The sequence below is a fragment of the Lactuca saligna genome, chromosome 5 (assembly GCF_052625555.1).
Source record: "Lactuca saligna cultivar CGN05327 chromosome 5, ASM5262555v1, whole genome shotgun sequence".
NCBI classification, from domain to species: Eukaryota; Viridiplantae; Streptophyta; class Magnoliopsida; order Asterales; family Asteraceae; genus Lactuca; species Lactuca saligna.
Window position 1 is genome coordinate 162,744,341 of NC_136421.1, and position 13,413 is coordinate 162,757,753.

The 13,413-nt window shown below is 36.2% G+C and overlaps 1 protein-coding gene across 1 annotated transcript; it reads right to left on the reverse strand.

Moving 5' to 3' along the window:
* Window positions 1–3,603: 3,603 nt before the first annotated feature.
* On the reverse strand, window positions 3,604–4,578 carry LOC145045904 (uncharacterized). The gene has a single exon (XM_078994194.1). It carries the CDS (start codon window positions 4,576–4,578, stop codon window positions 3,604–3,606), a length of 975 nt encoding a protein of 324 aa, XP_078850320.1.
* Window positions 4,579–13,413: the final 8,835 nt, after the last annotated feature.

Sequence of the window (13,413 nt, forward strand, 5' to 3'; positions counted from 1 at the left end):
TCTACAGGAAGGTAACTCAGCTCACACTACTGAAGTCCCGTAGACTCAACCCCACACTACTAAAGTCCCACGTACTCAACCTTAACTGCTGGATGACAAATTCCCAAACTGTCAATATCAAAACATCACCTAATTAATAATTAGGTTCCAACACATAACCATAAATACATACTTGGGGTAAATACTACTTTACCCCTAACTTAGCTTTATTCAAGCCCAAGGCCCAATCCAAAGGCCCAAAAGTCAACTATGAGTCAAAGCCCAACACATGGCCCAATTTTCCAAATTGGGCCCAAACCTTTACAAGGTCTTACCATAAGGCCCAACCATTTATTCCAATCCAACCTTTGACATTCTAATGCTCCAATATCATATAGTCATTAAGGCCCAACTATGGCCTAATTTTCCAAATTGGGCCCAACTCTTCATATGGGTCTTACCTCAAAGCCCATTAATTGTTCTAATCCATTTCCTTGATCTTGGATGGCCCATTAATAATCCAATCATCAAGACCCAATAAAAGGACCAACAATAAACCCAAGTGAAGTTAGGGTTTCACATAAAATGACAATTGGGGTTAAGTGTTTCTCACTTAACCCATTAAGGACTTAACCCACTAAGGACTTAACCCACTAAGGACTTAATCTACTAAGGACTTAATCCACTAAGTCCAATATTGCTTAGATTAATTTCTACCAATGATTATTATTTAATATAAAGTTATTAAATAATTTTCATGTGTGTCCCGATAAATTCTCAAAATTAGCATTTTATTGGCATTAGGACTTTCCAACCCAAATACTAGCCCATTTATCAATTTGTTGGGCTTTTAGATCAACTAGGGCTTAATTGGGCCTATTAGGCGCACTAGAATATCATTAAGCCTAATAGGGTTTCTTAGGTCCATTAAGCCTCATTGGGCCCATTAGGGTTTATTAGCTCCTTTATCCAAACATCCAGACGAGTCATAATCCAACAAGGCACACTACCACCCGACATGGTGGCTGGTGGTGGCAGGAGGCGGCAGCCACCACCCTATGGTGGTGGTTTTAGTTTTCTTTTCATTAATCCATTTCTAATTACATTTTACAAGGCTAAATCTCAAGTAAACACACACCCACTCACAAGATAAACACACACATGGCGGTAGCCACCACCGGCAATTCTCGGTCTTCCAGCTACACCAAACACACATCCACTCACTTCAGGTTACACTATACACTCCAGCCACCCACCTGGTGACTCAAGGTTGCGGCAGAGGCACCGAAAAACGACAACAACAGCGTTGACGGCGGCAACCGCCATGGTTGGCCGCCATAGAGGCTATTCACGGGTTTCACTGGCCAAATGAGCCTTCACAATCAAGCAGCAACAACAGCCAACCCCCAAGCTTGCGACCCACGAGCTGAAGCACACCAAAGTAACTTCTTTGGGTTGGCGGATGACGACTGGAACTAAGCGACGGCGATGGTTATGACTACATGTCGCACCGGAGATCCAAGAAGAAAGAATGAAGTGAGCAACAGTAGCAACAGCGACAAAGGAGGGCGTTCGTTCCACCTTCGTCTTCTTTAAGGAGGGAAGCAGCGGCAACAGCCCCGGATCATTCCAGGCCTTGCATCGTCAGTTCACAACTTATCCCCGGTGAGCAATGATTCTTCATTATCTGCTAATTACTTTTCCGGCAACGAGATTGTAGTGGCGGTGATCGAACTCGACTAGGCGGCAGCCAGTGATGGGAGATACAAGGTTGGCGGCTATATACACAACTAGGGTTAGGGTTACACAGTGGGTTATGTACCCATCACCAATCTAACTTATTTCCATAATGTCATAACTAGTCCCTGCTGAATGAATTCTTTCCAAATATGATCCAAAATTTACCATTCGAACCCTGCCTCCTGAATCCTTTACAAATGAAGTTCGAATTTTACCTTTTTAACCCCAGCCAACCAAAAACCCTTCAACTTAAGTCCTCAAAGTTACCATGCAACCCCTCCTCTATAATTATTTTCAATAAGGTCCATAATTAACTCTTTAGCCCCTGTTTTCATAAATCCTTTCATATTAGGTCTAAAACTTACCAACCATCCCCCCTATCTTCTAAAATATTTACAAAATAAATCTCATATTTATACTTTGACCCTCGAATAATCCAACTCATGGCGTTTGGCTTCCCAAAATCAATACCTTGCTATATAATTAAAATTTTAGGGCTACAATTCATTCAGTAATTTCGTCTATTTATTTATGAAATAAATAGGGTGTGACGGATTTGGTGAAGGAATACCAAGTGAAAAGTATGGAAAATTTATATGATAGTGGAGATTATATGGGATAAGAATTAGATTCCACAATTGAATAGGTTGTGATGAAAATTTATCCTGGAAGAGTATGTGCCAAATATAAGGTTCCTTGGTTTTGAAATATTATGAGCTTGATCATTATTTAGAGGAAGGGGTTAAGCCCGAATCTTAAGACATTAATATTTTGGTGTGGTCGAAGCTATAGGCAATAATGTATCCCCAATTTAAAGCAATAACCGAGGATATATTGGCCATTTATGTGCTTACCGTTGCTTCTGAATCCTCATTTAGTGCAAGTGCATATAGACAATTCCACATCTAAGTCAACTTAATTCAAACACAATAAAAGCTCTAACGTGTTCACAAAGTTGGTTGTAGTAAATTGTTAACAAAAGGTATTCATTTGTTTTCTTATTATTATTTCTAATGTTTTTAATTTATTAATAACTATTTTTGCTCTATTTAGATGAAGGTGTGTCTTTTACCTCATATAAAAATCCAAGTATTTTTGAAGATTACGATACAGAAGTTGAAACTTGACAATCATAACGTAACCATTTTTACAATTATAATTGAATAAATTATAGTTTTTATCATGAACGAATATTCTGAATTTTCATTTTTACCCAAATTAACAATCACCAAGAACATATGAACAACGAACCATCAAAATGACTGTGTGAATGTTTGAATTTAGGAGATCATATATAGGGTGAACGAAACTCATCAAAGAGATACATCAAGTAATTTAGCTCATAATTTAAAAGGAAAAAGACTACGCTAAATTCTCAAGATGACAAAATCGATCTCATCCAATGTAAACCCACCTTTTTGATCTTTAACAAATAATCATAACCGGATAAAAACTATCAATTATAAACTGAACGAGTCATTAAAAAAACTACACACAAATAGTAAACATAGGTCAATAAGTAAAATCATAATCGGGAATGGAAAAAATACCACCACCATAGTCACCATCATTTTCTCAAGAACATTTTCAATTTACACACACACAAAAAAAAAAAAAAAAAAAAAAAAAAAAACTCCTTCGTACGCAAACACACCATGCCAATATGCTACACATAATGAATAGACATCGATTATAAAGAAAAGGGCAAGACATCACATAAAAGGGATATATGATTGATAGAACTTGCAAAGCAAAAGGGTGTGTGGCAACCAAACAATTAATTGCAAATTCCAAATACACGGATGGTGATTCTCAACATCTGAAAATATAAAAAAACAAAAACAAGAGTGCTAAAAACCTGCCTATTTCCTTTTATCAGTAACGTCATGACTGAGGGTCAACCAACGACTCCCGTATAATAGCAGGAATAGGCCCGGTGTCGATATTATAAAATTCATATTCATCTCTTGTCTCTTCAAACGGCAGCCATTTCATTTTGCCAAAATCCACTTCATGAACATTGTACGAATCTCTGAAATAGGTTTCCATCAGAGTCAGATTTTCACCCAAACTTACAAACTTCGGTTTCAAGAAGTTTTGGTTCAGAAAATCCTTGGTTTCAAGCAACCTCAGTTTGGGCTTTGGATTGAGTCTCATTTCACTTAAATGTCCTACTTCCCAAGAATAATGATCAATAGAGTGTAAGGTATGTATCTTCCCCTTGAAAGCATGTATATCAAAGATGTTGGAACTGGAAGACACATGATTCCATTTTCCTTCACCCGCTATAGAAAACCATATTTGACAAGTGCATCTCTTTGAGATAAAAAACACCCATTTACATGCTGAAGATGAGAAAACAAGGATAGCACTAACTCTTGATTCACCGCTATAGACATACGTGGGGACACGAGGGAAATGAAGCTCATGTCCTGTGATAGGATTCACAAGCAAAAAGTCCCTGGTTTCCGACCCATACAAGATAAAGTAACCACATATTAATCCAACATAGATCCTTCTTTTAGAATGGGGAATTATAGATTTGAATTTTCTTCCTCCAAATTCCTCTAGGCAGTACTCTTTCTCATTACCACGTGTAGATATCCGCATTAACATGGGTGGTTTGGATGCCATAATCCTTTTCTTGTTAGAGAGTGAGACTGACCTCCATGACTTGCAAACACTACTAAATGCAAGAAAATCAACAACTCCAAGTTGCATCATAACTAATAGAAGCATATCATGGTTAAGATCTGACCAAGGTGCTGCTGCATTACTGTTGTCACAAGTCTTGATCATGTTACTGCTTGATGCATCATCATGATTCTTGTTTCTAGTCATAATACTTGTATTAGCCATTCCTACACTTGCCACAGTAAAATAAACATTTCAGAACATGGTAATTAAAAAGTCCACATAACGTATACAACTTACAAGAGTTGCACACATATATACAAGTACTTATTGTATTAAAAGAACGTCGGGACAAAATACTAAGCTAAGATACCTATTTCATGAATGCATTGTTGAGATAAGTACATGTCAAATTTTAACTAGAAAAACCCAAACTATAAGAAAAATATAAAAAAAATAATAACATATAAATAAATAACCTAATATAATGCAAACATAAAAGCTAACAAATCAGCATCATATAAAACTAAATTTTACCAATTCCAAGTTTATAAGTAAAGAGGACACAACTGCTCTCAAATATGTATATGAACAATTTGCAGATAAAAAAATTTTAGGGTTTGGTAGAGGAAATTGAAAGTAGAGTACTGATAATAAAGATTATGGCTCTGCCGCACTGGTCACGAGTTAATACGAGAAAAAGGATATGTATGCATTAACATCTATATTCTCTCAAATCACGTATAAACACACACGCACAAAATCTTCATGTACAAATAATTTACCTGATCGTGTATGAATGTTGTGCCGAGGGAGAGTGATTGAATAATTAACAGGAGACTGGTTCAATCAGGATTGGCACGTCTTGGGGGTTTATTATAGATCCAGATTATTTGTGTAAAAAGTAAAAACTGAAAACCCCTGCAGAGTTTCCTAAGTTGCCGAGTATACCAAAGAAAAAATTATAAAAAATAAATTATGGAAACTACCAAAATAGCAACCGAGAGGGAATACATAGTTTACTAAAGATCGCCTACTTTTTCGGTCCAAACTTATACTTTGGGGTTTTGTATAATTTTTATTTTTAATTTTTATTACAAAACCGTGGTATGCTCTTGCTAAGCTAGGGTTTTTAGAAAGTAGATTTTTCAAAACCTACCATTTTAAACCCAAAAAATATGGTTTTGTATTGTTGTTTTGTTTTTTTATATTTTTTATAGTTAACTAGTATTTGGTATAAGTTGACAACTATGTTGGTTTCAACTACTATATCATACATATTTTTACTAGTACATATATATATATATATATATATATATATATATATATATATATATATATATATATATATATATATATATATGGCCACAAGGATATCAATAATGTTTTATTATGGTATGGAATTTACATGACCATCACAATCACTGAATTTGTTTATTTGGAGAAAACTAAGATAGATATTCCCGATGAATAAAAAGATAGGTTGTCATATCAACACCATGTGTAACTGTATTATTGTGTTATTGTTGATGATTATGATATTAGAAAGTTTATTAATGTAATCAATATCGTTGGAGGTAAATTTGTGTCTATGCATGTCGTCGTGTATGTGGTGGTTGAAGAAGGTGATGGGGCTAAAGAAGTCGTGGATAGAGGAAAAACATCTACATCTAATGTATTCAGTAGAAAAGAGAGCAACAACCCAATATGTAATTTTATAACTCCACATATACATCAATATCATAGTGTTGTTGAAAATGTAAATATTGTGCCACAACCGATTATGCACGTGGAACCGTTGAATTATAGTATATCTGTGATGATGCTCTTAATACATATCTTAGTGATGTATGTGCACATGGTTAATTTGACCAAAACCACAAGGCATGGTTAATCGATTCGGTAATGAAACCGGGTTTCAAAAAATTCAGTTTCTGAATGGTGGTGAACTACAAGGAGATGGGGATTTTGTGGATTGTGATAAGTTAGATATATTATACCTAGGGAGTGATTCTAACGGAGAAGAATCAGATGATGAGCCTAAACTTATGATTTCAGATACCATGTTTCAAGGTATGAACCCAATGCCTTCGTTTCTTGTCAATGATGATGCCGATATTCCTTAGAGGTTAGACATAAGTCACAAGATCAAGGTTGTAGACATGTTGATTCGAGATTCACATCGATTGGTCGGTTCACAAGATTGGGTAGTGTAAGGTGTGAGAGTGTTCTTGTGTTTCTCCGGTTCTTTAGTTTAAGTGAGTTTCTCACTATGCAACATATCCAATTATATATCATTTTCATGATAGGATAGAGGTGTTGTTAAGGTGCAAGTAATCTACTTGACTAGGATAACTCCTCGTTATGTATATGTAGTTAGAACACTTGGTGTTTAGTATGCTAGAGTTGTCATGTTTTGCCTGATGGTCGTACGATACTGCTAGGAGTTATGCTTGGTTAGGGTTACTGGGAAAGGCCGGTCATCAATATTATGTATGATTGACCAATGAAGGACTTAATTGAGATGTGGTCAATGGTAGGGTAACTAGGGAAGGCTAGTTGCCAAGAATATGTAATGTGCTAGTATATATTGTGTGTTTATGTTACATGATTAGGTGGAAAGGATTTTGGTTCTATGTAGTTTAAGTTGAATAATCTGAGAACCCTTGGTCAAATGTTTTCTATCGTTGTTCTTGTTTGTTTGTTCAATATCGGGTGGATCATCTCTTTGACTATATATCTGATCTCTGAGTCTATATGACTTTTTGTAATATATGAAAGACCAGGATTCGGCTCATGTCAATTGCATGAAAGACCATGGCATTTGTATGAAAACACCATGGCAGGAAGACCTTTGGAGGACCAAGGAAAATTGTAATAGTCCGTGGAAGGTATTATTGTGCTCGTATGAAAACACCATGGCAGGAAAACCATTGGAGGACCATTGCATGCATGTGACGGGTTCAGTGGAGTGTTGCGAAGTAGCATGGGAGTCTTGAAATAGTCCTTGGAATAGGTATGTATAGGTGTGGAAGGTATTATTGTGCTCGTACTACTCAAACCACATGATCCATACTTGGGCCAAGGGTGTTTCATGAATACCAGGAAACTTGTAGGTGGGTATACCTTCTGTGACTGTTCACAGTGCATTGATTTTTATGTGTTCCCATTATCTTTCAGATTCAAGATGGAGACCTTTCGTGTTAGGGATGAAAGTTTGGGTGAGAGGGATGTATTCGATGTCATAGCTGCAGAGATTTCCTGGTTTGACTAAGTCTATCAAAATGAGTTGATTTCTATGATGGATGAGCACCTTAGGGTTCGTCAGGTTGATTTGGAGGCCGTTCGACTCAGGGCTCGTGAGGTTACGTTCAGGGATTTTGACGGTTGTGGTGCTCTTCATTTCTTTAGGAGGATGGAGCCTATCATCAATATACTTTGGATTATAGGTGTGGAGAGTGTCATTCGTGCTAGCATTTGTTCGATGGAGGCCAAGGTCAGAATTGTTGAATGCCTTCTACATGAAGGAGTTAGGGACCGGTAGTGCAACGTTGTGCATGGCCTAGAACTAGATACGGTCGATTCCATGTCATGGAAGGATTTTATCACCATATTCAAGAGAGATTTTATATCGAGGATTGAGGTTCAGAAATTGGCCTAAGAGTTTTAACACTTAAGCAGACTAGGGAGTCGATGCTAAGATCACCTCCAAGTTTAGAGAGAGTGTGTTGTTTTGTCCTCAGTATGCGGCTTCATAGGAGAAGAGGTTGGATCGCTACCTTGACATGGTAAGAATGGTGATCCGGGAGCACATGAGTATCTCGAGTCATAAGACTCTTTCCAGTTTGCGATGATACAGTTGAAAACTCTATATATTTACATAAGGAATGTTTTTTTATTTAGGGTTAATATCAATGGGATTGTTCAATGTTACTTTAGTATATACTATTAAGTTTCTCATTTGTTTTACGAAACAACAATGATTCACCATGTATTAAGTACAACATGTTTATACAATTTAAGATAACCAAACTTTTGGAAACATTTTTATTGTATATTTGATAATATAATTTGAATGATTACATAGTTTAATAATAAAATTTTGAATGTTTTTGAATCATATCATACCGAATCTTATTATTCTGGATCATAACAATTTTTGGATAGTAACATGTTTTGGATAATAAAAATTTGGTTCATAACATCTTTTGGAACATAGTATTTTGGATTATAACATGTTTTAGATGATTTGTTTAACAACCATTATGTCTTGGATTATAATATATTTTGAATCATTAAAAAGTTTTGATTCAAAAAATCGTTATCGTTCAAATTAAAAAAATCGAAATATAAAAAAAATATATGTCCTAAATGATCTCTATTTATTAGAGAATTATGTTTTACGAATTATGGTAATTTTAGTTTGAGTAAATCTTACTGTAGACCAACCAACTTATTGATTTTGGTTTAAATGATCCCTAAACTTAATTTTTTGTTTTCTAGGGTCACAAAGTGGGTGCTGACCAGTTTAAATGGTCCCCTTCACAGTTGAAAACCGGTTGTTTATGCTACATATACATTTGAAGCTCATGTGTCACCCACATCAGCATTATAATTTCAGGTTTCCTTGATGACAATGATTTTTTCACTAACAAAAAAAATAAAACTAAAATTCCGCTTACATACTCATCCATCTTCTTCTTCTTCTTTTTCGTCTTCCATAAAGCTTTTTTTTGCTCCTCATTCACGTAATCCAACCACCCATCTTCCTCAAACAACTTAAGATTGGAACCTCATCTGGACTACGTCGGAACTACAGGTGCACTCTATAACTATAAGTTTTGATTTTTTTTGGGTTTTGTCGGTAGTCCATTACATCAACCCTACCATTGCAAGTGATTATTCGGTGATTCTTCAGGGCCCGATCTGAAAAACAAATCTCGGTGGTGGGTATGGAGATGGAGACTTTGGGGGATCAAACTAGAGAATCGATTCAATGAGTATCAACATTTTAACCTCTTACATTGAATGAAATGGGTATCAACTCTCAAGCGAGATCAACGAGTCCTTCCATTCTTGAGATTACAACCATTTCGACGACTACAATTTCTTCTTCGATGCAACCTGATGCATCAGTCGATATACTTTCCTTCATGATCACCGTATTTTCATGTGGATACCCATTATTAATAGCAACTTCTTCTCTCATCTGAAGAAGTTCAACATGAAATGGATGCACCATTGGTTTCTACTTATCATGATTCTATGAGACCTTTTCACTTTGAGAATTCATCATCATCATTTCATTAAACCTAGTCGAATTAGAAACCTAAAAAATCTAAGAATCGGATGTTCAAAATCAGTAATGATCGCTTCAAAGTTTCGGCACTATGTATGAATTGGAGATGCCCACTTCGAATACCCACACCAAATTGATGATAGATTGCGATTCTAAATCAGTGATGATCGCTTCAAAGTTTCATCTTTATGTATGACATGGAGACGCCCACTTCGAATACTCATACCAAATTGACGGTACATCACTTGAATAAGAAATGTTGATCACAAATTTTGTAGATAGGGTGTTTAAAGTTGATAAATAAGAGTGTATGTAATATTTATGGAGAGAGATAGAGAGAGAGAAAGAGATAGAGAGAGAGAGAGAGAGAGAGTTCCCTTTTTATTACTCAAAGAATAAAAATGCCATATAATCCAAATTTAACCGGTGAAACCAGGAAAAATGAAATTCAATATCTTTTTTAAGGACCTATACTACCAAAAAAATATGTAAGAGACTTTTTAAAACAAAACCAGAAAGTTGGATGGACTACGATGATATTTACCCTTTTAGTTTTTTTCTTCTAGTATTGTGAAACATGGTATATGGTTGGAAAGAAATATATTTATGATTGTTGATTTTGATTCGTTATGAAAAAACAAATCTAATGATTTCATAATATTATCTCATTAAAATGTACACAAAAAAGATGATAATAAAAGCATTAACAAGACATGTTTTGGAAAATTTAGTTGACCAAAACCTCTTGGTGGTTGTTGCTACTCAAGAAAATTTAGTTAACCGAGTTAGGAAGCATCAAATGCTTGTTGTCTGGATTAGATTTGGAAGTAATAGAAAAGAACCCAGTCGCATTCGTTTTCTCCGCCGTTGACGGCGGTTTGTGGAGACAATGATGTCATCGTGTACTGCGATGTGGCGTTCCGATCTTGAACCGACATCTTGAGATGGCGGAAGTGTTTGCTTAGGCACTTCAAACTCTTAAAGATTATGAGGTTTGATACTGGTGGTGGCGGCTTAGAGCTGAGAGAGAGAGAGAGAGAGAGAGAGAGAGAGAGAGAGAGAGAGAGAGAGAGAGAGAGAGAGAGAGAGAGAGAGAGAGAGAGAGAGAGAGAGAGAGAGAGAGAGAGAGAGAGAGAGAGAGAGAGAGAGAGAGAGAGAGAGAGAGAGAGAGACGAACTGTTTAAAGGATAATTAGGGCTTTTTGGTAGAGGCTTTTAGAAGAAAAAGAAGGAGATGTATCGGCGGGCCATTTAATTTTTTGGTATTTCATTTCCCCCCTAAGAGAACGCGCCTTCCTAAAGAAAAATATAAAGCGATAGTTTTAGACGACACGCTTTTTTATGATAGGTGCCCTTGTTTATCTTACGCAAATGGCATTTGGGTTAAGCAAACCCTTTCTCTTAAGGATTCTTTCAAACAGGTGGTGGACGATGGCATAATGGTTGGTCAAGGAGGAAGAGAATAGGGATGAGCATATGACCTGTTGGACCCGGACTGGACCCGAAAAAAACCGGGACCGAACCCTGACCGGACCGGATATACATATTAATGGGCCGGTTTTCGGGTTTTGTTTTTACCACTAATCGGCTTTCGGGTTTATACCGGACCGTACCCGGAATACGGGATTTAACCCGGACCGGACCAAAATTTTTTTTCTCCTTCAAATATATAGATAAGGATATTGAATTATTAGTTAATGTTATATATAGCATTATGTATAAAACTTGATGTTTTTATTGTAATATTATTTATAATCTTGATCAACGCTTTGTTCCTATCACTTTACAAGAAAAAATGTATCAAGCATGCTATTTTTTGTTTAAACATGCAAAAAAAAAATTATAAAAACATGCAAAAATTTTTATAAAAACGTGCAGTTTTTTATAAATAATGTTGTTTTTTGTTGTTTTTTACACAAAAAAGCTGTTAAAATGCACTTTTTTTTATTAACAATGTTGTTTCTTTTTTGTTAAAACATGCATTTTTTTTTTATAAAAAGTGTAGTTTTTGTGCCAAATAGTGTAATTTTTATTTGTTCCAAATGTTAATAAGGTTAGTATTTTTTTTGTGGACACCTCATTTGCATGTGATCTAAGTAAAGTCCCACATTGTACCAATTTCAAAGCCTAGTTCGGTCCAAAACCCGAAACCCGGTTTAGTACCCGAGACCGGACCGGACCGGACCGGACCGAACCCGAACCCGATACATCCAAAAACGGTCCAGTTTTCGGGCAAGAAAATTCACGATTTTTGGTCTTCGGGTTTTCGGTCTTCAGGTCGGTCTAGTCCGGGTGTGGCCCGTTGCTCATCCCTAGAATAGAATGTGAGAAATGGATAGGTCTCGTGTTTTCCTTTGGGGGGAGAGAGAGAGAGAGAGAGAGAGAGAGAGAGATAATAGGTTTGACTCTGTAAAATCAAGAAACATGCCTATGTGGTAAAGGGTTAATAGTGTTACACCTTCATTTTGTCAAATGTGACTAAATCAACCTGAAAAAAAACAATTTGTTCCCTTAAAAGGCATGTAAAAAACTTTAAAGACCGAATGAGTTAAATTGAAATACATAGTAGGGCTGCTGGGTCATTTTACGTATGACAAAAATGTAGATATAGTCCTTGTGACTATTATATTTTTAATATATTTTTTTTAAGTATTTATTATTATTAAATATAGAAAATTGCCTCACTCTGTGTGTGTGTGTGTTTATCCCTGATACATACCCAAAATACAAGCCAAAAATTTCATTTTTAAATACATTATTATAAAACCATCAGTATAAATAAACATCCATAATATCATGTCATGTCAAAACCAAAGTAAAAATAATCAAAACATGTTATCATAAAACAATATCAGAGTATAATCCCCATGATCTCAAGTGCGAAAAACCATAGTGTAATACATTGCGATCGAGCCGGCTACTTTCCTTTGAAAACGTGGTTCCTGAAACCAAAACTGAAAACTATAAGCACGAAGCTTAGTGAGTTCCCTCAACATACCACATACAATACAATCACAAAGCATACATAATGTCGGTCAATTTTGGGATGCCTGAGTTACTCGTTCCGGCTATTCTAGAGTGCCAACTTACCCATGTCAAGCCATTCTGGGGTGCTGACATACACGTGTCAAGCCATTATGGGGTGCTGACCTACTCATGTCAAGCCATTCTGGGGTGCTGACCTACCCGTCAGTCCTGACAACTAAACTATGGGGACTATTTCACCCCTACTGTTACCACAAAATATCATATCACATATCATAATCTGTCTAGCATAGCTGGGTACTAAACTACCCCTCCGGCCCTATCGACCAGTAACCGGGATTATTCCCCCTACTACCACTATCACATAACATCGTTACACTTAAAACATATCAGGTAGTAGCAAATCTAGATGGTTATCACAAAGAAAATCATTTATCATACAACTCCTACTAGTGTGCCGACATTATGGCCTTAGACCCACTTCTACTGGAAAGTAACTCACCTTACACTGTTGAAGTCCCGTAGACTCAACCCCACACTGCTGAAGTCCCGTAGATTCAATCCCAGCTGTTGGATGACAGATTCCAGAAATATCAATATCAAAACATCACCCAATTAATAATTGGGTTTCAACACATAACCATAAATACATACTTGGGTTAAATACTACTTTACCCCTAACATAGCTTTATTCAAGACCAAGGCACAATCCAAAGGCTCAAAAGTCAACGATGAGTCAAAGCCCAACACATGACCTAATTTTACAAATTTAGCCCA

Bases quoted from the DNA above. Each gene is read 5' to 3' on its own strand.
- LOC145045904 (XM_078994194.1), bottom strand. From the start codon at position 4,578: ATGGCTAATACAAGTATTATGACTAGAAACAAGAATCATGATGATGCA.